The following is a 22,896-nucleotide window of genomic DNA, read 5'->3' as shown; positions in this document are numbered from 1 at the left end:
AGTGAAATCCCAGTGGAGTTAATGGAAAATTTCCTGTTGGCCATCTTGTGCCAAGACCCAAATTTCTACCTTTTGTTCATCTCCCTCCTCCCTTACTGGTCCCTGGATGAAGGATTCCAGCTAAGGGAGAAAACCTTCGCGAGAGTAATCCCAGGCCTTCCTGTAGTCTATTACCTAAACTTACACCAGAAATACTTCTAGTTTAATACGTGCAAGTGTTTGCAGGAATAGCCCACACTAGTACAGAGGTACAGCCTCGCAGAGAGCAGCGAAGCAACCATGCTGTTTTACACATTGTTTTAAAACATTGCAAAAGGAATGAAAACACATAAACTCATGAATGGAGAATCTGAAAATCAACATTCAGTTTGAAAGGTAAGCGTGCTTGCCTTGCTCCTTTCTCCCTGGGCAATGCACAGACTTTTTACTGAATATAGTTGCTATTATTTACGGGAAAACTCATGACCATGCTAAGACAAAGGAAGCTGAATCTTCTGAGGTGTTAACCAAGGCAGATGTTAAATATCCCTGTTCGCTTCCTTTGCATGGTAACCTGTAATTCATACTTCTGAGATTTCAGCAGCAGCTCTTCCACAGATGCCGAAGACCTGCATGAGCGCACAAGTCCAACTAACAAGAACTGGGACCGCAGCATCCCGACACCACGCAACCACGCCGACTGGTGAAGCACTCTCGCGTGCCGCTGGAGCCTGGCTCATGTCCCCACAGAGCCCCGAAAACCCCGGAGAACAACTAATTGAGAGAAGAAAAGGTGTAGCCTCGTCAAGAGACTGACGTGTTAGAAGTCAGAATCCGCCGTGGGGGATGGCACATCGCCAGACACGAGGTCAGGCACGACGCTTCCCTTCACCCCACGCTGCTCACGGGAGCGACGCGTGTGCGGTTCCGAACGCCCTCCTCTCCCCCTGCTTTCCCTGGGGGAGGTGGGAGGCGAGGACATGGTTAAAAGAAATCCTTGCGCATCTCTAGGCTTTCCCCCATCTAATCTCACCCTGGTGATGCCTTCTTGTCAGGATCAGCAAAACCGGCACCTAGCTTGGCTCAGGTCTTTAGGTAAAATGGGTCTTAGCTCTCTTGCCAAAAAGCAGTCTATTAACTGGTATGCCGTTTTTTGAGAAGGAAGAAGGGAAATGAAATCAATAAATCCTATCTCTGAAGAGCTATCAATACCATTAGCCATTAGTGGAGAAACTACTGTTAATTCACTATTAGCACCCAAAGGGAGCAGTCTGTGCCTTCAACTAGAAAAAAAATAGGAAAAACCGAGAAAAAAATCCCTAGAAAAACTAGACTAACTAGGAAAAAAAAGTGTGCTATGAACAACTAGCTGATGCCTAAATCTTTGTGGTCATTAAAATGCAGCAGGAGTGCATATATGTTTTTTATTTTCTGTAATGTATGTTTTTTTACAATAAACATCTAGCATTTTTAAAAAAGTTAAAACTGTCCACTGACACACCAGGAAGATCTAAGCAGAACATACCTTCCTATCTTTTAAAAACTGGTAACCTGTGAGGATTCCAGGCTTATTTTGGAATAAGAAAATATTCAAATGCACCAAAGGCCCCCAAAGCTTAATTAGCTTTACTGCTTTCCATGCAAACAGAGTAAGCGAGCATTTAGAGAGCGAACAATTAGTGCCTCTGGGTTAGGAGGGAAAGATGAAAAGCAAGAAAGTAACCATAACACTCACCTTTAATAAAGTACTTTTCTCCCAAAAGGTCACTCAGTGTACCTTGCATATTCTTATCCTTTCCAGTTACCTTTTTCTCAGTTTCTCATCCTTCCTTGTCTCTTTGGGCTCAATTCCAAGACGTTTTAAGGCCCCTCTGCTCTACCCATGTCAGTAGAAAAGAATTGCCACGCAGTCACCTGCACTGATTTGGGAAATTCCCACCCTATAAGGCACAAACCCAACTTTGTACTATCACTGAAGAGCCAGTGGATACGGGGCATGAAGGACCAGAAACTCGGAGTCCGGCCGAGGTGATTTTGTATTCAACTATATTAAAATAGCTGTAGTTTGTTTACTGCAAGTTAAGGAACAACAGATTTTCTCCTGTCTGGCTTAGAACCACAGGACATAAGCTCAACTCAAAGACAAAGGATTGAGTGAGAGATGTTTTCCATGTACACTCTCTGGACAGGACACCAGGCTCTCCATCAATTTTGGCAGAGAGTTTTCCTACAGCTATATCTCCCAATACTTACACGCCAGGTTAGCAGATATTATTTAAGAGCTCAAAAACTCCAATTTCGGAACCATGTAACAACTATACTCATCTTAAAATGTAACATCAAGTAGATTAAATGCAGCAAGCAAAGGCCCTAGAATGATTTTACCATTGAGGACCAAGGAGGTAATTTTTATTCCCATCATGACAGCTGGATTTATAAAGCCAGTATTTAATTGGCATGGACGTTACCAAATCAACGGCTGCCACTGGAAAAGGTTCATTCCTGGGCTTGAATTCCCACAAATAAGAATAATTCTGTAAGCCCTGCTTTCTGGGTGGCTACACGATGAATACGTTCACCGCTACGCTCCGTGCGCACGAAGCCGTGTTACCCACACCATCTAGTGGCAAAACTGCAAACGTGATGGTGGGAGTTAAAATCTCGCCCACGAGATGGAATCGAAGAGAGATCGTTGCTGAAGCTTGTAATGGACTCTTCGCTCTGTTGGCGACTTACAGCTGCTTCAAGACAGCAAATTTTAAAACTACAAACAAGCTGAACACTCTGGGGCGTGCGGTATTCGTGGAAACACTGAGCTAAATCATTTATTTCAAAGCAAAGCAGCGCCAACATACTGAACACGAGTTCTGAAGAGACGCAGGGGTGCCAGCGAGAGGTCCTGTGGGCTTCCGTGCTTTACACAGCGAGTGTGCTCAGATGTTTTATGTTTTCTGCTGCTGGCAATGGGAACATCACATAAACAGGTAAGTGTGTGCACTGTTAGACATACACTCTGATGCTGGGGGGAAAAAAAAAAAAGAATGCGGTATTAAAATGAACCAAGGACAAGAGTTAGTGGAGTATCATTCCAGAAAAAAAGATGCAAAAAATCTTCACCTTGTTCCCCTTCTGTGGGAAGTTAATTGAATCTTTGAATCTCTTCCCACTGCCAGACCCCAAGTCTGCTTTGGGCTTTCTGAGGTGGAGAGGGAAGAGGAAGGGAAGAGCAGGGTCTACAGGACCCAGACAAAACCCTACACTGCACAAGCAACCTTACTGACTGACTTGGAAGGTCAGAAGATGACCACATGTGAAGACATGGGGTTGAGATCCAAGTAGGTTTGGACACAGGTTTTCCACAAACTCTGGAGGTTATTACTATCCAGGTCTTCACTTTGCAATCCAAACCCAACTGATTCAAGTAGCTTTCTGGTCTGCAGATCTAGAAAGTTACAGAAAGTACAGGGAAGCCTTTCTGGGATTAACAAGTTTCTTCCATGCTTCCATTTTACCCTTAACACTCGCGGTCACTCACTTTGGCGGTACACGCAACTCTTCGGTAAAAGCTTTAGGAATTAAGTTAAAATATGAATTAGACTTCAAGAAGGTTTGAAACAGATATTGGATTTATTGGTCAGCTATGAGTAGGAAAATACATTGGTAAAGAAAAAGAAGACCCTGTATATAAATATAATACTAACTAGTTAAAATTTGACCAAGAAGAAAGTTCCACTGAAGAGAACAGTAAAAGCCCTTGTTTACCATCAGACCATATTCAGTTTCCCATTTATCTTATTGAAGAGCTGCCTATAGACAAATGCAACATTCTTTGAGCTTAGTGCAGATAATGTGCTGGTTTTTGTTACATGAATGGTAAACAAGAGTTAGTCCAGTGCATTACACATTATACAGAAGTACTGTGAATAAAGACTAAGATATTCTATTTTAGACACTACTTAAACATACCAAGACACTTAAGTGTTACAAATTTATGCAACCAAAACAAAAGAATAGCAGTTAACATACTAAAAATACTGTGTCCGGCTGGATGAAAAAGGCTTGCTACTTAAGCGGTTAACTGAATTTTTTTTTAAGTTTTACAGTGTAATTAGGGTTCCCCCCCAGTGGTGTTGCAATTATTTTGTCTCTCATACAGGTTTTGTGTGGTTGAAAAAGCAAACTCTAAGTCTGCTCTAAAAGAAAAAAACAAAGTTGAGAGAGTTGCTAAAGTGACATAAAAGATGCATACATACAATGTTCCTAAAGTGAGTTTTGTCAAATGCTAGCCAAATTTACCTTTTTTTTTTTTTTTTTTTTTTTTAAAGCTGCTAAAAGGACAAAGTAATTACAACACACACTGACTTATATGCTCTTTTTCCCCCCTACTTGTGTTATGTTAAAAGCAGTAACTTGTGGTATTAGTCTTGCACTCTAATCAATTCTTTTAGTAAAAGGTCTATTTCCATTTACACTTTGACACCCGGAACTCTTGGTAAATGTAAATAAAACTAGACAAGATATGGCTGACTGTACTTTAAGTGGGGAAAAAACCCTGGTCTAACCTAAATAAATCCTTTCAACCCCAAGGGTGTTCTGTGACTTTTGCTATATGTGCTTTTACAACAGGAACACTGAAGGTACATTATGGCAACATCCAAAACCACCTCGAATAAAAATATTGCAAATAACCATTTTGTATTAAAAACTGTGAAGCAAAATTTTGATTTTGTGAAGACACGGTTTATTGCCTTATTCTGTGTTATAGCTGGAAATTGAGACTTTTGAGTTAGATTTGTTTGACACAGGAATATATTTTCTTCGAAAGATTGGTTGACAAAGTTTCTGTCAGCTCTGTTTTGGTGCCATCTGGCCTTTCCCTATACTTAAAACCTTTCTCCTTCCTTCAGCCCCCGAGTCATAGCTGCAGTCCAGTTAAAACCCAGTGAAGTCAAAAGGTGTGTCTTCAACATATCCAGTGGGTTTTCGACTGGGACCTGATGGCCTAATATAAAAGCTGGAGGAAACTGTTATTTAAATGGACCCTTCGACTGTAAGGTGACTAAAGCAGGAACATTGTGTCTCCAAAAACACAAGGGGCCGTATTTTAACATGCTGTCATAAATTCAAATATTTTTTAAGACTAAGCAATACAGGAGAACACATACCGGATAAAGCTCAAACCTTTAGAATCTAACAAGTGCACTCAAGCTCCAGCATCTATTAAAGTAAATTATCCCCCTCCAAGAAATACAAAACGAGTAAGTGCTTCCCTTGCCCTTCTGTAAAGCTTTCTGGACTCATTACACAATCCAGATAATCAGAAAAGAAAAATAGTTTGCTCAGTTTGACAAGCTAAATCGGCTCATCGTCACTGGAAATTGTCATGATGTACATTACCAAGACATCGTTAAGGAAACATGAGTAAAACACCTTTTATTCACACTTTACAAAAAAACCCCAAAAAACAAACAGAAAAAAAATAACACTACGCATTAAGTCTACTACAGCAATACTACCAGCATTTCAATGTACTGATTATAAACGGGACATGTTTGGTGTTTTCACAACTAAAACCAAAAGAAAATAACCCCAAGAGATCAGGTCCCAGACAAGGATTCAAGATCAAAATTTCTCCTACTGAAATTTTAAAATGTACATTTTACATATCCGAACTGTTTGTAATTTTTACTTTCAGTTTAAAACAGAACGGTTTGAGCACACTTAATGTGCTGACTACTTTTCAATAAAATTTTGAATCATTATTACCAATCCACTCTCTTATATATAAAAATTCACAATATTTAGAAAGTTTTCTCTTAATGCTCAGTGTCCTTTTGCTTCCCTGCCCGCAGCTGAAACAAAAGCTGTTTAAGACCAAGCTCTCTATCTCCGTTTTTTTTTTAAACATTGATTATTCAAGTTGTATTAGTTTAAGGAGATAATAAATTCTCCCTTTTAGGATACAAATAAACAAGTTAAATTTGTAAGCTGTTATACACTTGGCTTCATGACACAAATGGCACTGAGGGTACACTGCAACTTTAGTCTTGCTTGACACTTTAAAATAAGACTTGGTCACTCTAAAAAAAAAAAAAAAAAAGGATCTGAAGAATTGTCTTTGGGACCTGTATTGAAAACGCATTTATTTTACACTGCTTCATCAATGGAAAATGTAGGGTTGGGTTATTTTTCTTCAAGGAATTATACTTTCTGAAACTGAGGAACACACTTAAACGAAAGAGAATTCACATGATAGTAATTCTTAGTGGGAAAAACGGCACTGTGCAATGACACCGAAAGAAGCAGTGCACGGGTATTAGAAGCTAGAAACTGTGTACCCATAACCTGAACATGTTCAAGAAGTGTGATATTCAATGCTTCACAAAGGAAAAAGAGATGCCACAGCTTATACAAAAGTATCTTCATAAAATTTTCACAAGTGTTAACATTATTTAAAAAAAATAAAAGAGGATGCACAGGATCTCTCTGCATGCACAGGCAGTGCTAGTTGAGAACAAATTTAAGCAGGCACAGTGGAGATAGGACAAGTATTCAAAACAGAAATGAAGGAGCTGTACACAAGTATCCCTAAATTTTACTTCAAAAGTTAGAGATGTGAAAAATATCTGAGTGTATACGCATCAGCAATAACTTCAATCCGTACATGTCTACTTATATTCACTGCTTAGCTTATCTGTTCTGCGAGAACTCTATGCTTTTCTCTCTTTTTTAATCAGAAATAGACAGAATGTATTTAGTTATCTCTGTAAGATATTAAGATTTTATAGGTTTGGATTTTAAAAGCAATGTTCTCAATTGAACATAAAAAGTAGTACAAAAGGGCTAACGAAACCCTAACAGTGCAAATCATTAGCAGAGAAAACCTGTGACAACCTCTTTTACAAGCTGGCCTTTATAACACATGAAAACAGATAAAAATTTAGCCTTAGTTTACAATACAATCATTTTCCAAATCTGATTTTTCTTTTTTTAAAGTACAAAATCTCATAAATCAGGTTTATCTGTTGTTCATATACAATCAATAAAGGCTAAATTCAAATTCTATATTTTACAAACAAGTCTGAAAAAGGAGGGAGTGAAGTACGGAAAATGTTCTGTGGATGTTCCTACTGGCCTCAAAAAGTAGTGCTACAGATAACTGTGCAAAGAGAATACACTGTATAACAATTCCCTATTTCAAGGCATGAAAATGTCACGTTGGATAAAAGAAACAGGAAGGTTAATTGTAACGTATTAAAGAAAGGTGCAAATGCACCAATCGCTGTCGAACAGTATACAAAGTATATTGGGCTCAGAATTGTGTCTGTTGATAGCACCTGGCTTTTACTATGTCTTTAGCAAATAATTAGATTTAAGATTAAGATTATTAAGGAAAAAAAAAATCCCTGTTGGCCATACCTCACTCCTCTATATTCAGATTTTACAATTGTACAAGTTAGATTGAGGTTGCCCTCCAAAATGTACTTGACTACCTCCTGCCAGGGAGATGGATTCCATTTACAGGAGGCAGGAAAGGCAGCAAAAGCTCCAGTTGTGCAAAAAGTGAGAAGTGGTCAGAAGGGATGAGTGGATGTGGACAACCACTTATATTGTTCTCTATCAACCAATGATGATCCAAAGGTCCAAGAATGCCAAGTATGTTTAGCTGAGGTTTAGAGTAGAAGATGTAGTCAATAATACCCTAAAACAAGAAAAGAAATAAAGTCTATTATAAGTGTATATTCTTGACTCAAGGTATTGTTCCAAACAACAAGTGAGCTCAGCACTACGGGTAACAGAAATGCTACCACTCCTTCCCCACAGCACATCATTCACTTAGGACTGCTTCCTATATCCCATGGGTTGCTCAATATAGATTAGGAAAACAAAAGTATCACTTCGGTTCTGCTTTTGTGAGTTGTAATTTCCAACCTCCTACAAAGCTTAAAAGCACATTCCTCTGGTTCTGAGAAGAACCATCTTTGCTTCCCCTGGGCAACAGAGCACTGCGCATTTTCCAGTAGCAACATGCATTATTTCCTTGCAGTTGACAGCTTAAGTACCCCTATTGTACTATTTCATTTAGCTTGGAGTATTAAAATACAGTATCTTCCTATTTACAGGGCATGTTAACAGCACCCCAACTCTTGCAAATCTATTACAAGTTACGAACAAGAAAAAGGAAAATTTGGTTTCTAGGAGACTGAAGTGCTGGGCACTCTCATTTGCTATGTTTTAAATATAAACTTAGCTACCCAAATGGATTAACTTCTCTGTTAAATTTTGTACAACAAATCACATTAGTTAACCTTCAAAACGGAAGACTTTTCCAAAATACCAGCCCAGTCCTTACCTTGAAGTCGAATGTGTAATTTGTATAAGGCATTAGACCGTTCTCATAGGCACTCTTCAACTTGAAACCATGTGTAATCCTTCCATTTGTTGTTCCATTTTTCCCATTACAGCTGAAGTTAGTAAGACTTTCATTGTATCTCAGTTCCTTAAAATCTTTGTGGTTTGTTTCCACTCCACCAGTGCTCAAGTACTCAACAACACCTTTTAGGAGAGACACATTCGCACAAGAAGGTATTAACAACCATTCAGCAAATAAGCATGTGCCGATTAGTATATGTAGTCATACATGCAACCTTACGCATTGTAAAAGCAAAACCTTAACACATATACAATACAGTCAGCAGTAGTTCTTATAAAATATTTCAAGACAATGTATATGTATGTCAAGAGCAAATGTCACCTAGAACAAATAGAGACATACTTTGATTAGAAAAAACTGGAATTAGGAACAGACTGCCAGGGGGAAGATGAAAAAAGTGGAAGTAAAATTTTATAGGTGCTAGGTAGGCAGCTTCCTCCTCTCCTTGCCTCTATGCTCAAGTCTTGGCTTTCAACATTCTTTGGCTAAAATGTTGAAAAAAAAAAAGCGCCAACTTTCATAACAGTACTTCAGATAAAGTTAACTTCAAAGAGGCTACAAAGCCAAATTGACAAGTTATTTGTCAAAGATACTTTCTTCCTTTCCATTCCTGTATTTTAAGATAACAATGAAAATACTTCTGAAAGACCAGACATAGCTATACTACTGCATGGGCAGTAAGGTCACTCACAAAAGAAACAGTTCTATCTTTTCTCTCTTCCTTCTATTTTCTTAGTACATTTAGAGCTTATGATATCAAACAGCATATCCTCCAAGTTGAAAACTCCTTTAAAAAAGTGAGACCTTGAAATTTAAATTGTTACGCGTTTGAAACAGTCTAAAAGAATAAGAAATAGAACTCTTACCAGAGTCTGGTAGAGAATTGAGATCTGCACACAGTACAAGTGGAATGGTTCCAAGTTCTCCCGAAACACCAGGTTTGAGACTACGAGAAGCTTTATCAATAATGTTCTTTACCTCGGACAGGAACATCATAGTCTGAACCAGCTTCACATCAGAATAATCTGGGTCCCAATGCATATGTGCATTAGCTACAAGAACTAGCTGCTTTTCCATCCCAAGATGTGGCTTTCCAGCTAAAATTTAAAAATCAATTATTTACCTTGCAACAAAAAACAATTTTAAACAAGATGTTTGAGGGGAGGCAAAAATAAAATACCGGTATAACTTGAAAAGGGTTAATAGCGTTTCGTTTAAGAGTGTCATACAACTGTTTTAGTTGATATGAAGCATTAGGAATAATTGTGCTTCACATTCAAGGCCATTGACAGACTATCTTGTTACAAGTAATGTTTACATATTTAAGAATACTGTGAATTACCATATATAACAGATAATCCTAACAATAGGCAAATAGCGTAGTTCTAAAACATTGGAACAGTTTTCCTCAGGTTGTGACAGTAAACAGGCATTGCTCGTATCTTATTAGGCAATGAGCTCTGAATTTTAAGTTATCCACATTGTAAATTACCTCTCTTGCTAGAAGTGCTTCTTAAAAGGTTTGTTTGTTAGAATCTAAATTAATAACATATCATTTGGATAAACATAACACAGGTTGAGTAGGTACCCTGTGCGATACTTACAAAGCCAATTTACACTTCCTAAATTAAGGACACCCAGAAGCACGGGACTAACACCAACCGATTCTTTGATACCCGTACATAACTCGAGCAACAACAACAACAACAACAACAACAACAACAACAACAATCACTCAAACTCAAGTCTTTGTATTTTTTAAGCAAAGAGATCTAAGTGGGGGGGGAAAGTCTTCATCATTTAAGCAATATGACTTTTCCTCAAATCCTCTTTGGAAACAAATTTGTCTAAGCATACAATGTGCAAAGATGTATTCATCTGTAGAACCTAAGTTTCTCTGGTTTACTATAACAAAAGTAAATTTTTTCCATTTATAAAATACAATCTATTAAACAGTTAAAGTAAATAGGACTTACATGACATTTCTATCAATTCCTTTCGCAGTTCTAACAATACAGCAACTCCAATGTTATCTTTTGTCATAACTCTGTTCAACATTGCTTCTGAACCTTCTGAGTTTGCCATAGCTAGTTGATTGAACTCAACAGTATGTTTTTGAACCAAAGTAAATCTGAAAGAGAAACATATGTTTTTTTCAGCAGCCAGATACAAAAGTGTTATAGAGAATTCTCCTTTTAATTAAAGCTCAAACACATTTATGATGTGAAAATCTCAGCCAATCACATAATTTCATAAAATCCTAAGCTGAACTCAAAGGATCATTTTCCTAGCAATTTTTAGATATTTTATACTAACTTAATTTCAATTAAGGGTGGGGGGGGTATAGAGAGACTAGAGAAAAGGAGTGCTTGTTTCTAATTCTGCACCAGTTTCTAGTTCCAAGACGCAGATTTAATAGAGGGACTAGTAATTTTTCTGAGCCAAATAGTATCAAACCTGGCACCTATATTTACTTGTGGACACAAAGGAATGGAAGCAGGAGGAGGAAGGGAAATGATTAACCTCAATTCCAGATAGTTGTACAAGTACAATATGACACAATCAGTAAGTGATAAATAATACTGGCTTTAATTTAAATTATGGCTTAATAAATAATGGCTTTTTTTAATTAATATGGCTTTTAATGGCTTTTTTCCAGAAGTGAGCAGTCATATTAAGTGCCTGGTCTTCTGCTTCATCAGAAGGCTACTGTATCAAAAAGTCAATGTCATCTGAGGTCTTACTGCAGCAATTTTTGGAATTACCAATTCCTTTACTCAAAGAAAGCAAGAAAACAAGACATTGCTTCATTTTTCATTATTAACACCTGATGGTTGGGACGCACACACTCAACAACGGAAGTATAATTTAGTGAACTCCTAACCTGCACTGCTCTAACGGAATGAAATTCCAACTTAAACAAAACTTCAGGGTACGATTTTTTTATTGCTAGTTACGCACAGAATGATTTCTCTCGTACAGGCCCCTCTTTCTAACGATAGGAACGGTCTGTAAGAAACACCGAACGGCCACAAAAAGGGCGATTAATGCCAAACTGTGGGACCTATAGACTGCCCCGAGAAATTATGCGAAAGAGAGCAAGACACAATAGAAGGCTTTGCAAAACACATCACTTACTTTTCTGTTTTGAAAAATATTGCACAACCATCAACGTGTTTCCTTTCCTGTTCTGACATTGTCCTAGCTCTAGATTTTGGACTGAAGAATCCATTGTAGCCACGTTCTTTCAATTCTACCAGGAAAAAGCTGTAGTACTGTTCTGTTTCAACCTCCTATAAAGTTGTAAGACAGCACAGCATGAATGTACTATTAGACTGATATTATTTAGACTCTTCAGATGTGTAAATCACTTTCAAATTAGATTTAAGGCAAAAAAAATTCTAAGAATTAAGTACATCAGAGAATGCAAATTTGAGAGCGATATCCCTATTTTAAGAAAATATAAATGAATTTCTGTAATCCCCAGAGTTATGATTATCTCCAGCCTTTTATTTGAAAATGTGTCAGTTATAGCCCCACGTACACACACAGACACAAGAACACCCCCACGTACATTTCTTTGATCAGCAGCTGCTGGTTCACATTCCAACTGTGTGGGCTGAAAAGCATTCTTTTGATGTCAAGCAACACATAATGTTCTAAACACCACTTCTTTTTTCTTTTGTTTTCAGCAGGTTTTGAAAACAGACCGTTTACTGTAAACACGTTTCATATAGAGAAACCAGCACACGGGAATAGAAAAGGAAAAGAAATAACAGTACGTCTTTTACCTGAAGACTTATGATGTCAGCATTGCAGCTCAGGATTTCCTGCATAATGGCTTTTTTTCTGTATTCCCAATTCAGTGCCCAAGACGGACAATAGCCATACAGCTGCCGGGTAGCGTATTTATCACAGAGCACATTGTAACACATGACAGAGAACAAAGCTGCAGAACAATAATTTTACTTACACACCGATATGTTTAACAACAAAAATAGATATACAATTATGTTCTTCCCTTTTGCCTTCTGCAAACTTATCAATTCATGCTGCTTTCGCTTCAACCAAACCACAGCACATGTATCTATACTAAAAAAATTTGTTAGTCCTTCCAAGAAGATAAATTACAAGTTTGGACTTGTGGCAGCTGTCCTCCAGCATTTAATTAGAAAACAAACACCAAGCCCCCTCTTTATATGGTTAATGTAGTAAACAGCAGAGAAACGTACTTTATGCTAAGTGGTGCTCTTCTGTGAAGAGCCTAAAACAAGGCAAGTGTATCTGAACACTTACATTTGCTAGCTATACAAAGGCTTGCAAACTCTTAAAATAAATTTAAAATCTACCTTAATTATTACCACCACGAACTGTAACAGATCCATAGGCAGAATAAGGATCCCTTCACACAATGAAAAAGTGTAGGCAAAGTAAAACCCCAAATATTTCCACCTCAAAAAGCTTACAATTCAGGTGTACAGACAAGAAACATCTACTCTCTGTATTCGTTTGGAACAGGAGTGATAATGAGACAGTTCGGGGCAACAAGGCAGGTAATCCAGCAGCATGGATTTTTGGTTTTGTTTTGTTGGGTTTTTTAATTACTTTTTGTTTAACAAAGCGCTAAGGAATTCGCAGTAGAGTAATGAGATACTTGGAAACTTATTGGGAGCTCCTCTCAAATGTGGAGTAAAAAGAAACAAGACAGTTGTTTGAAGATGCAGCAAAGTGAGGTAACAATCTTGGGCTGATCGAGGGTGAAGGCCCAGCATTTTGAAAACAAATAGGTGATAGCAAGAGACAAGCTGCATTAGCATCATGGTCTTTGAAGCAACTGCCTTAATAAAATCGATAGGGGAAAGTAATGTATCTCAGTCCTGAAAGAGAGGACACGGCAATAACTGAGAAATACACGAAGATTTTTGGTGTGCAGGTAAATAGAAAAGGCTGTATTTACACAATTCATGCAGGGGAAAAAAAAAGGAGTAAACAACATGACCTGAATCCCAACAGCAAGAAAACCGCTGTGTCAAAAATGATACACTGGTTACTTAAAAAGAAAAAAATTCTAGTTTTTTTGGAAATTATGCTCATGTTCTTCCATTTTTTTTATTCTTCAACAAATGTTCAATTAAGCCTATTATAATTCAACTATTTAGCTAATTGTGGACAACAGTTTCAATTCCTGTGAGGAAGACATTAATTAAAAAGGAATTACTTATAATAAAAGATGGGTAAATCTTGAACAGGTGTTCCAACTACTTCAGCTGGCTGGCCAGAACTGCACAGATGACTGGTTAGTTTAAGCATCAAAAATTTTTAAACCGATAGTGAAAATCCACAGCTTTTATAAAGGGGGGACGGGGAGAAGAGAGGTGTTACAGTACCTGTTGGTCTTGTACGGTCTGGTTCCTGCAACATAATCCAAGATCTTGGAGGTGGTTGTTCTGTTGAAACTATGGGCACATTTTAGAGATACAACAAGTGATAATCATGTTTATTTTACACTGCCAAAATATATGCTTTAAGAATGATCACTTACTTCTTTTTGCAGTACCTGCCAAATTATCAAGCAAATAGTTCAGTAGCCTTCGCGTCCCGTCTGGTTCCTGATAAAGGTTCAGAATATCCTGTGTAAGTGGATTTCCTGCAAACACATTTACAGAAATATTTAATAAACAGAACCACGATGAATTTATGTATCAGTGTTTAAAGCTGGCACCTCTGAGAAAAGACACTACTTCTAGTATGAACTACTTAGAGGTTTCAAATCTCAGGTCTTCAATCCCACAGAACACCAGCTGTGTGAATAGCTCTAGCGAAGTTAACCACATTCCCTCCTGCATCTGCCGCCTGACTGAGCACGCCGAGGGCGGTCGCTGGGTCTGACAGCGGCCAAAACTTGGCATGGTACCACGCCGGCAGAGCTGCTGAGGCCAAACAGAGGAGGCACCTCCGCTCACTTGGTGGACGGTTCGCTCGCGTCGAGCAAACCGTCCACCATCGGTTTATCTGCCACTCGCAGCCGAGGAGAGAGCCTACCGTCTGCCAAGCGCGCAAGCGGATTCTAACAGTTTTCACGGACGCCACACAGTGCAATTATTAAAAGGGGAAGAAAAACAGTCTTTTTTGAGACTTAACAGCATTTAAAGGTATTGCATCACTCTGTGCTCCTGATTTTGTGATACAGGTTCCCTCGAGGTCAGCAGTTTTACAGCTAGAATCTATACAGCTCAGAGAAGAAAAAGAAAATTGGAAAAAGATTTAAATGGCTGCTTGCATGAACGGCACAGTACCCTGCAGCAGTACAAACCACGCTCCCTTTTTGGTTGGAGTTGAATACCTACAGTTAACTGCAGACTACTACTTAGTTAAAGCAGCACTTTATCCAACTCCTGCGCAAGCAGCAGAAAGCTTCCGCTCACTGCGGAAAGAGAAGCAAACCTCTTTATATGTGGAGCGCTTTGCCAAACTAGTTCTTTTTTTAAATAATTCCTAAATAACAATATCTATAAACGTGGAGTAAATAGCTACATTTGGGATTCCTATTCAGTAACATTTTATGAACTAGCAGTCTACACGTATCATTAAACAAGCAGATACCAAGAAAAAGTAGTAATACCTTTCAGACCCAAAGTCTGTAACTGGAACAGTTTTCCCAGCTCAAAAGGTAAAACTCGTAACAGGTTGTTATTTAAATGTAGTTCCCTGTAGACAGAGCAAGAATGATACAGGGCTGAAAACAGATCAACGTTTGTATTCAGCAGTACAGTACAAGAAGTTTAACTAAAAGAGAAACAAAATACTAGCAAACCACAATATTGAAAAACTCAGACTAAACAGCAACAGTTAGGGAAATCAGGCTGTACTCAAACACACACACATAGACAAAATACACATTACGTTGAAGTACAGAGGAAAGTAGCTGTTTGGCAAGGTCGTCTTAAAAAGTCAGAATTTTTGTAAACATTAGCAATAATTAAATACTTTAATAACTACCAGTGATGAAGCAGTAACAGCTCTGACAAACGAGGTGATGAAACAGTTCGGCTACGATTAAAGGCCAAATAAAGGGAAACTATCTCTCCGAAGACAAGTAAGCAAAAACTCCAGGACAGGACAGTACGATTAGAGCTAAGATTACCATGTAATATTAATTTACAATAGTAATTTTCTGTTGTTTGTTTTCATAATTTCAGCATTAAGACAAATGTGCTTTTTAGCTTACAAAATCAATATGCAGACAGGAACAGAATTCACGTCCTGAATTCTGATATCCCAACAAACTGGGCAGAGAAAATGGACTTGTTTGGAGCTTTTCACTTACTTAAATGCATTCCCATCTAAGCAGCAAAGACTTTCCTCACCATATTCAATATAAAAGTTGCTACTTTGAAGCCTAGAGACTTGAAAAGTATTTTGGGGCAACAAAAAAGGGAAAAAGAAGGGGGGGGGGGCAGGAAGCCGGGATGCCAAGAGTTACCATAGCTCTTAGTTTTCTACAAGATAACATTTGAAGCAGAGGCACACAACCCTTCTTCTAGCCTTGCATTTCAGAAGCTCTGCCTGGTCCTTCCCCAACAAGGACTCCCTGAGCAATTCTCGCCGTTTCACTGCGTGTTTAGAAACCTTGGTAAAAGTGGCTTCTTTTAGAGACCCTCGGGGGCGTGGAATAGTGGAAGAAGATACAGCAGGGGACTTCCTTTTTATTTCGCTGGGTTATCTAGAAATGTCAAGTCATTGCTCAGCTGGCTGCCAGACTGTCTCACACCTAGCCAACCGGGCTTTCTTGAGTATAAAATCCCACAGACAAAAGCACGTATTTTAGAGAGAAACTCAGAAGCCCACTGTGTCATTCTAGGGTTTCTATATACGAATGAGGCACACAGCAGGTAGGAAAGAAGATGGCGGGGTTAAAAAAAAAAAGCCCAGAACAATATCAACATCTCCACTAGTTCCCAGCACTTCGATAGACAGTTGACATTTAGATGGCTATTATTTTAGGGATGATGTTCTGTATGACATTATAAAGGTACTAGTTTATTCTTTAGGAAGCTACTTTTTCCTCTAAGAGTTTTTCAAAGCACTGATGAAATCTAAAAACGTTTTGTACGAATTACAAAAAAACCCCAACTAAATTCTCTAAATGAAAAACACCAAGCTGGAAGAATGGCACAGTAGTATCATTAGACGTTCTCTCTTGGATGAAAGAATTATTTTCTCTAATGAACCCAGCCCCTCTACACAGCAACGGGGATCACAGCAAATCCCACCAGTTCTTTCAAGCATATCAAGAAAATCTGTTTTACAGCTGAGCTTTCCAAGATAACATGTTACAGCGTTTATTTTTTCTCCTCTTTCCACAAAGATCAGAACTTGTACTGCTCTGACACCTCTTTCTTCAAGCACCTGCAGTAAGGAGGGAGATGCAAGGAGCCTTAGGCGAGCTTTGTCCTACAGACCAAACCCAGAGCTCCAGGGGTGGGAGCTGGAAGAAGCCATCGATTCTCAGGCGTGAGAGCACAAACGATTTCTGTGGCTCAGGACATCAGCAATGCCCAGTGCTGAATTACCATTAGTTTGAACAACTTCCCAGAAGCTATGGGAAGCGTCAGCAGTAAGAGCCAGCCTAGAACATAAAACTCCAGCACAGCCGAGACCTACAGAGCGCTGTCATGTGGGACGCACTTACGGGTTTCACTTCACTTTCACCCCAGTGAAAAGAAATCATGGATCAGCTGCAATTACTGAGGACAGAGCGTGCGCAGGGGATTAATGCACTAGCTTGTCATGTCTAGAGATCTGGATTCAAGTGTTATGTTTCTGTCACAAACAGAAAACTAATGTGATCCTAGACCTCAGCTACACATCTCAAATTCGTAAGATTTAGCCTTCTTCTGTACTCAGAAGAGACTTCGGACTTGGAAGAGCTGAAGCTTCATGGAATCAGCCAGAATAAATTGGGAAGAGTGTTGGGAAGAAGGCATCGTATCTTTTGACACTACTGATGACTACACAGTGCTAAGCTAATTCCATGTCATGAGTATTATGTTTACAGTTTCTCCTTAAAATGGACAAAGACTGATGAAAATAAAAGAATGCTAATGAAGTACAAAGATGAATTTGAGAATGTTCCAGTAAATTTAGGATTGCTAACACCTGAGGAGTAGGTAAAGGAAGGAAGAATCCTGTTACTAATAACTGCTTTTAGTGGAAGTAGTAACACAAAGCTTTCTTTAGAACAGGCTACTTCACAGCTGAAAACCACCATAAAACACACTACGAAACAGAGCTGCCAATTAAGCTGTAAAAAACAAGGTCCCTTTGCTCAGCCTCCAAGGTTGAGACTTTAACTGCTTTGGAATTTGAGCTTTTAGTACCAATTTAATCAGCTAGTTTAATCCTCCCCAACAGAGTGGACTTTCCTGAAGTAGAAATATCAGTCATTGCATTTTATTCTATGTGCAAACTTGCTTTGCTTCCAGTTTCATTAAAGCTGTCCTGGCAGTCCATTTCTCTGTTGTTGTCGTCTTTACTTCTAATAACATTCTTGTTAATTTTAGACTCGGTGTTTTCTGGATTTCAGAAAGCTGTCCATAAATGTCTTCAAAATTAAAAGCAATGAAGGCAAGTACTGGTAACTGTCTAATGACCCTAAGATAAGGCTCTTCCTTTGGGTCAAGGGCAAACAAATGTTGCCTGTAAATATTTACTCTTATATAATCATGTACATATTTACATAACACTGTTTTTACAAAGTAAAATGCTGCAGCCTTAATTATAATCTAAATAGGCATCACTATTCATGTTTCACTTCCAAAAGGAGGTATCATTCCATGCAAACATTGTGCACCTTGGATTTGTAAAATTGAGGAAGAAAAAAAAAAAAGGTGCATTTATAACATTTTTTTTTCTCTCCTCCCCAGCTTGCACAGGAATGCAGTTACACGGTACCAAAGGTGGGAAGGAGACGATATGAGAAAAGTTGCAGTTGTTATAAAACAAACAGAATAAGAACTATTGTTAAGAATATTTACTAGAGATGAATAAAGAGGAAGAAAGTGTAGCTAGCATGATTATGAATGTTTAATTTGAGCTTTCTGCTACCTTACTATGTGTTAAAAGCAATTTTTTGTGTATCAGTATTTCTTAAGAGAAAAACACCACATAAAGACTTGTAAAAGAGTCTGGAAGAGAGGAAACCTGACTCGGAAAAAGATGAAATGAGTGATTGCTCTCAAACTGAGCACTTCTGCAGCTCATTCTGTACCATCATACATCAGAACAGATCACAGAAAAGCCAGTACTGCCATAGCTGCACAGACCACATCAGTATTCAGGGAAACAGATAAAAAGAAGTGAAGAAAGAGGAATTTATTTATGCTTTTTGTTTACTAGAATGTAAAAATTATGCTGAAATTTAAGCTGTTGCTACAAAGATAACAAGAGAACAGTTTTACCTCCTGTTAAAATTTACATACCTGAGTGACACCATGTTTCCGAGCTCTGCTGGTAAACTGCGAATTTTATTAGAGGACAGGTCCAGATATACCAGATTGTGAAGCTTGGCAATGTCTGAAGGAATACGGGATAAGGAATTGTCACTGAGATGCAAAGCTGTCAAATGGGTCAGTGTCCACAATGATGAGCTCAAGCTTCTCACTTTCCCTGTGGAAGGAAGATACAGAAGAAAATAAAAAATTTAAAATATATAGATTTAGCAATAATAACACATTTCCTAAGTATGTATGGGGCGGGGGTGTGAGGAGGAGTTTTGTTTGGTTTTTATTATTATTATTTTATTCAATAAAAATTCCATTAATCACCAATTCCACAGATAAAAAAAATTCAGCAATACCTAAGATAATGTAAGGTGTTCCTGGGGATGCTTAGTTTGTTTTATTCCAATCCATACTTCAGGTTTAAACATCTGTCTTTCTCAAGTTCTGTACAAGACATATTTACTAACTGACCATGAATTCAATAATTAGCAGAGGTGTAAGAAACAGATTTTTTTTTAACTATAGTTTATGTTTGAGATTAAAGATGCTTCTTCGGTTTGCCCCTTATTTCTGCGCAACATCTTTCAAACCAAAAAAATCTTTATTCTATGGCATTAATCCAGTCAAGAACAGATAGAAGCACTATATTTAGAGTGACTAAAATGCTTAGTTGAGAACATGGATTTCCATCTGGCAGTCAACTAAAAGCTGCATAAACTATTGCCAGATATTTAAAAAAAGGTATGATTTTTGTATAAACTGAAGGGTGGAAACATGGATTTGTGTGACAGAATCAAGATTTTTACATTGCCGCATGCAAGGAATGTGAGCTATCATCAGAAGGTCTCAAAACATTTCTTCTCTCCAAGATTTCCCCCATGCCCCCCTGGAGTGGCTCCTTTTTCATTTACAGAAGTCACCCCACGGTACCAAAAGCGTTAGAACAGTACCAATACCAGCTTCTCCAAGGCAAAAAGTTTCTTGTGACAGTCTTTAAAATCCCTACCATGACTCACCAACGTTAAAAACGGTCTGGCTAATATTATACCAACATACACACATTATAATTACTTTCCTTAAATGATTTTCTTCCAAATAAAAAGTCGTATTTAGTGCCTGGGGAAAGCTACACTGATATACGTGTACCTGGGATTCAGACCCTGGTAACAAAAGGTTTAATACAGGTATCATTTCCAGTGAGCTGTAAGAAAGTGAGTGGCCTAAAAAAGCCTGCAGTGAAAAAGCTCAGCAATTTCGATGAGAGCAGGTAAAACACTTGTGGCTTTCTGTATTAGATGACCAAGTATTTCACAAGGAAAAGACAGCGTGAACATTTTAATAAAACAAAAACATCATTCCATCTTATTTTGCAGGGCAAATGCATACAGTTCTTAAAGGATTCATGTTACTGTAATCCTACTAAGAAATCTTTTGAAAGGTTTTAAATATAAATCAATAGTTCTTTGCATTTATAAAATTGAATTAACACCTCTTCCCCCCGCCATGCAAACAGGTGACTCTGATCAGAGAAACGCCTGTAGCTGAAAGAATTTACAATCAACATCACTGATCCATCCTCTTCACTACCTGCACCTCTCTTGGCTGGAATCAGTCTACGGCGAGATTACCAGGTGTAAAAGGAAAGAGCCATCATGTAATGCAGCTCCTACGCAGAGGCAGCAGATGTCCACGTGGATATCCAAGCCTAACGCTGATATACAACGCCAATTCCTGAAGTAGCATTTAACTAGGTTTTTGCATCTGTAACCTTCAAGTTAAGAACGCTATTCACATGTCAAGGCATGTGGCACTTGAAGCAAGACACAGATCAATGATCTGGATGGAAAGCCTCCTCACAATTCAAGGAAGTCTATTTGTTTTCCTCCTTCCATAAATTTCCCTACTGGACAGTCATTTAGAAATACCACATGGCAATTTTTGCAGTCTCTTAAAAAACGTCCAAATTTAAGCAAAATCTCAGCCTAAATATACAACATCACAAAATAGTTTTTAAATTCTTAAAATATTTGCTTGAATTTCCTTGTAAACATACTTTATGTAGCAAAATCAGAATTTACCCTACAAATCAAGAGAGACTGGTGTCCCACATCAGTTGGAATTCATGTTTATGAATTCTGAACATTACCTTATTTTCAAGAAAAGATCAAAAGTCCAACATAATCTCAAAGCTGGCACAGTTCTTGGAGGATCTTTTTTTTTTAATCTCAAGAACAGAGCAAAGATTTACAACTGCTTTTAAAATGAAAACTTATGCTTCAATACAAATCATACTGTCATGGACTAATACAACATTGTTGTTACATTACTTAAAATAACAGCATATGTCTATGTATCATCCCCAACTTTACCCTCCTCTCTTTGACAAATTAGGTTCTAAATCCACACTCTCACCCACCCCATCTTCCGAAAACACAGAGAGCTCACATCCTTATGCTCATCTTGCCACCCTTCCTACATGTTAGGATTCCCCACCTGCCTCAACTTACCTCTCCTACAGCTCCCTATGTTATCCCAACCCAACCCCTTCCCTTGACACACCCAAAGACTGGTAGCTGCTCTGCTGGTATGCTGGCTCACTTCAAGCTAGGTAACTCCACTCCAGACCTCATGTCCTGTAGGCTGCTCTTAACTTGCAATGAGTTTGTAACTCAGAACGATTCCTCAGTTTCTTACCACTTATTTCCAACTCTGCCCAGTGTGATTTCTTTCCGTTGGCTGCTTCCTCTGAGGACATAATTGTGTACATCCTCCGTGGATCAGGTGGATCGTACTTTTTGTTGAGACAAAACCACAAATCGTTAAGCTATTATATACTGAGAATTCTTTAAAAGGAAATTTCCGTCTCAGTTAACTTTTGTGTTGGACGTTTGCTCCAAATACTTTTCAAAACTTCAGCTAAAGATAACCCACGCCCTTTTACAAACTTCACTGAGTGGGAAAGACTTCTGTAAAATAAAAGAACACAGATTCCTGATGCTCCTAGAATCGTAGAGAACAGCCTAACCCCCACCCAATAATTTAACAAAAGCTGTAAACCAAGATAAACATTGTGTCCTGCCACCTTTCACGGGTAAGTTGCTATGTCCTTCAAAATCAACCCGTCCTACAGCAGGTTCTTGGTTCTTCAACAATGAAACTTCAAAAAATGATCACCACCACCACCAGGTTCTCCCTCATACAAACTATAAAGAAGACATTTAGTAATAACCTTGACTACCTATCAGTTCCAGGTTTACTGCAATTCTCAACTCTTTGCACAAGTCAGCATCCGAGAAAAGGATTCAGGTTTCAAGAAGATCCTCAATTCTTTAAATCTGCCAAGTGATAGCTTTTAAACCAACCCTCATTCTACTGTTTTCAATCTCCAAATACTGTACCTGAGGTAAACATTTCTATCACTTTCTTCAGCCAGGTGTTTAACACCGAAATTTAACTCCATTTCTCCCACTCTCTTTCATGTCATTCCTGGTAACTTCACAAAAAACATGTTCAAATTTCTTGTCTGTTTTTACCATACCCCATCATGGACTGTGAGAAAGACGTGGCAAAAACTCCTCTCCAGAAAAACTCTTTTGTCTCAAAAAACCCCCCTCTCCTTCCAGCTTTCCTGTACATCAGCATACTTGTACTGTTTCACTGCAAAGAGGAGGAAGGAAGAAAAAAAAAAAGGGAAAAAAAAAGGGATTCCTGGCTCCACACTAAAGCTGTGTGCCATAACCCTCCCTGTGTCATGAGCCAGCTCTTCTCTGTCCCTACAGAAATACATTTGGGTTTTACTCAGTTTAAGAAGAAAACCAGCCTACATGTATTTTTATACTTTATATAAATCAATCAATACTATACTATGTTGCAAATTAGCGCTGTTTTCAAGTTACACAGGACTTCCAATATAAATTGCATTTATCACAAGTAAAAGTAATGTTCTTGCATGGCCCTACATATATCTAAGAGCTTTCACAG

The 22,896-nt window shown here is 38.3% G+C and overlaps 1 protein-coding gene across 1 annotated transcript; it reads right to left on the bottom strand.

Annotated features, from left to right (window-relative positions):
* Positions 1–5,404: 5,404 nt before the first annotated feature.
* Positions 5,405–21,711, bottom strand: CNOT6 (CCR4-NOT transcription complex, subunit 6). The gene is made up of 11 exons (XM_010281592.1): positions 21,610–21,711; positions 18,895–19,081; positions 15,036–15,121; positions 13,956–14,060; positions 13,801–13,869; positions 12,205–12,362; positions 11,552–11,706; positions 10,390–10,544; positions 9,280–9,510; positions 8,333–8,535; positions 5,405–7,681 (listed from the first exon to the last, which is right to left on the bottom strand). Exons 1-11 carry the CDS (start codon positions 21,680–21,682, stop codon positions 7,469–7,471), a joined length of 1,635 nt encoding a protein of 544 aa, XP_010279894.1. The 5' UTR covers positions 21,683–21,711; the 3' UTR covers positions 5,405–7,468.
* Positions 21,712–22,896: the final 1,185 nt, after the last annotated feature.

The sequence above is a fragment of the Phaethon lepturus genome, unplaced genomic scaffold (assembly GCF_000687285.1).
Source record: "Phaethon lepturus isolate BGI_N335 unplaced genomic scaffold, ASM68728v1 scaffold27162, whole genome shotgun sequence".
Classification (NCBI taxonomy): domain Eukaryota; kingdom Metazoa; phylum Chordata; class Aves; order Phaethontiformes; family Phaethontidae; genus Phaethon; species Phaethon lepturus.
Note: the sequence above shows the minus strand (reverse complement) of the source record. Positions and strands in the feature narration are given on the sequence as shown.

What these genes read in the sequence shown, in the direction of transcription:
- CNOT6 (XM_010281592.1), bottom strand. Translation starts at nt 21,682, where the DNA reads ATGTACACAATTATGTCCTCAGAGGAAGCAGCCAACGGAAAGAAATCA. An exon ending in GGCAGGTACTGCAAAAAGAA is followed by an intron (nt 13,870 to 13,955) that starts GTAAGTGATCAT and finishes ATGTGCCCATAG; the next exon opens with TTTCAACAGAACAACCACCT. An exon ending in ATATTTTTCAAAACAGAAAA is followed by an intron (nt 10,545 to 11,551) that starts GTAAGTGATGTG and finishes TTTCTCTTTCAG; the next exon opens with ATTTACTTTGGTTCAAAAAC.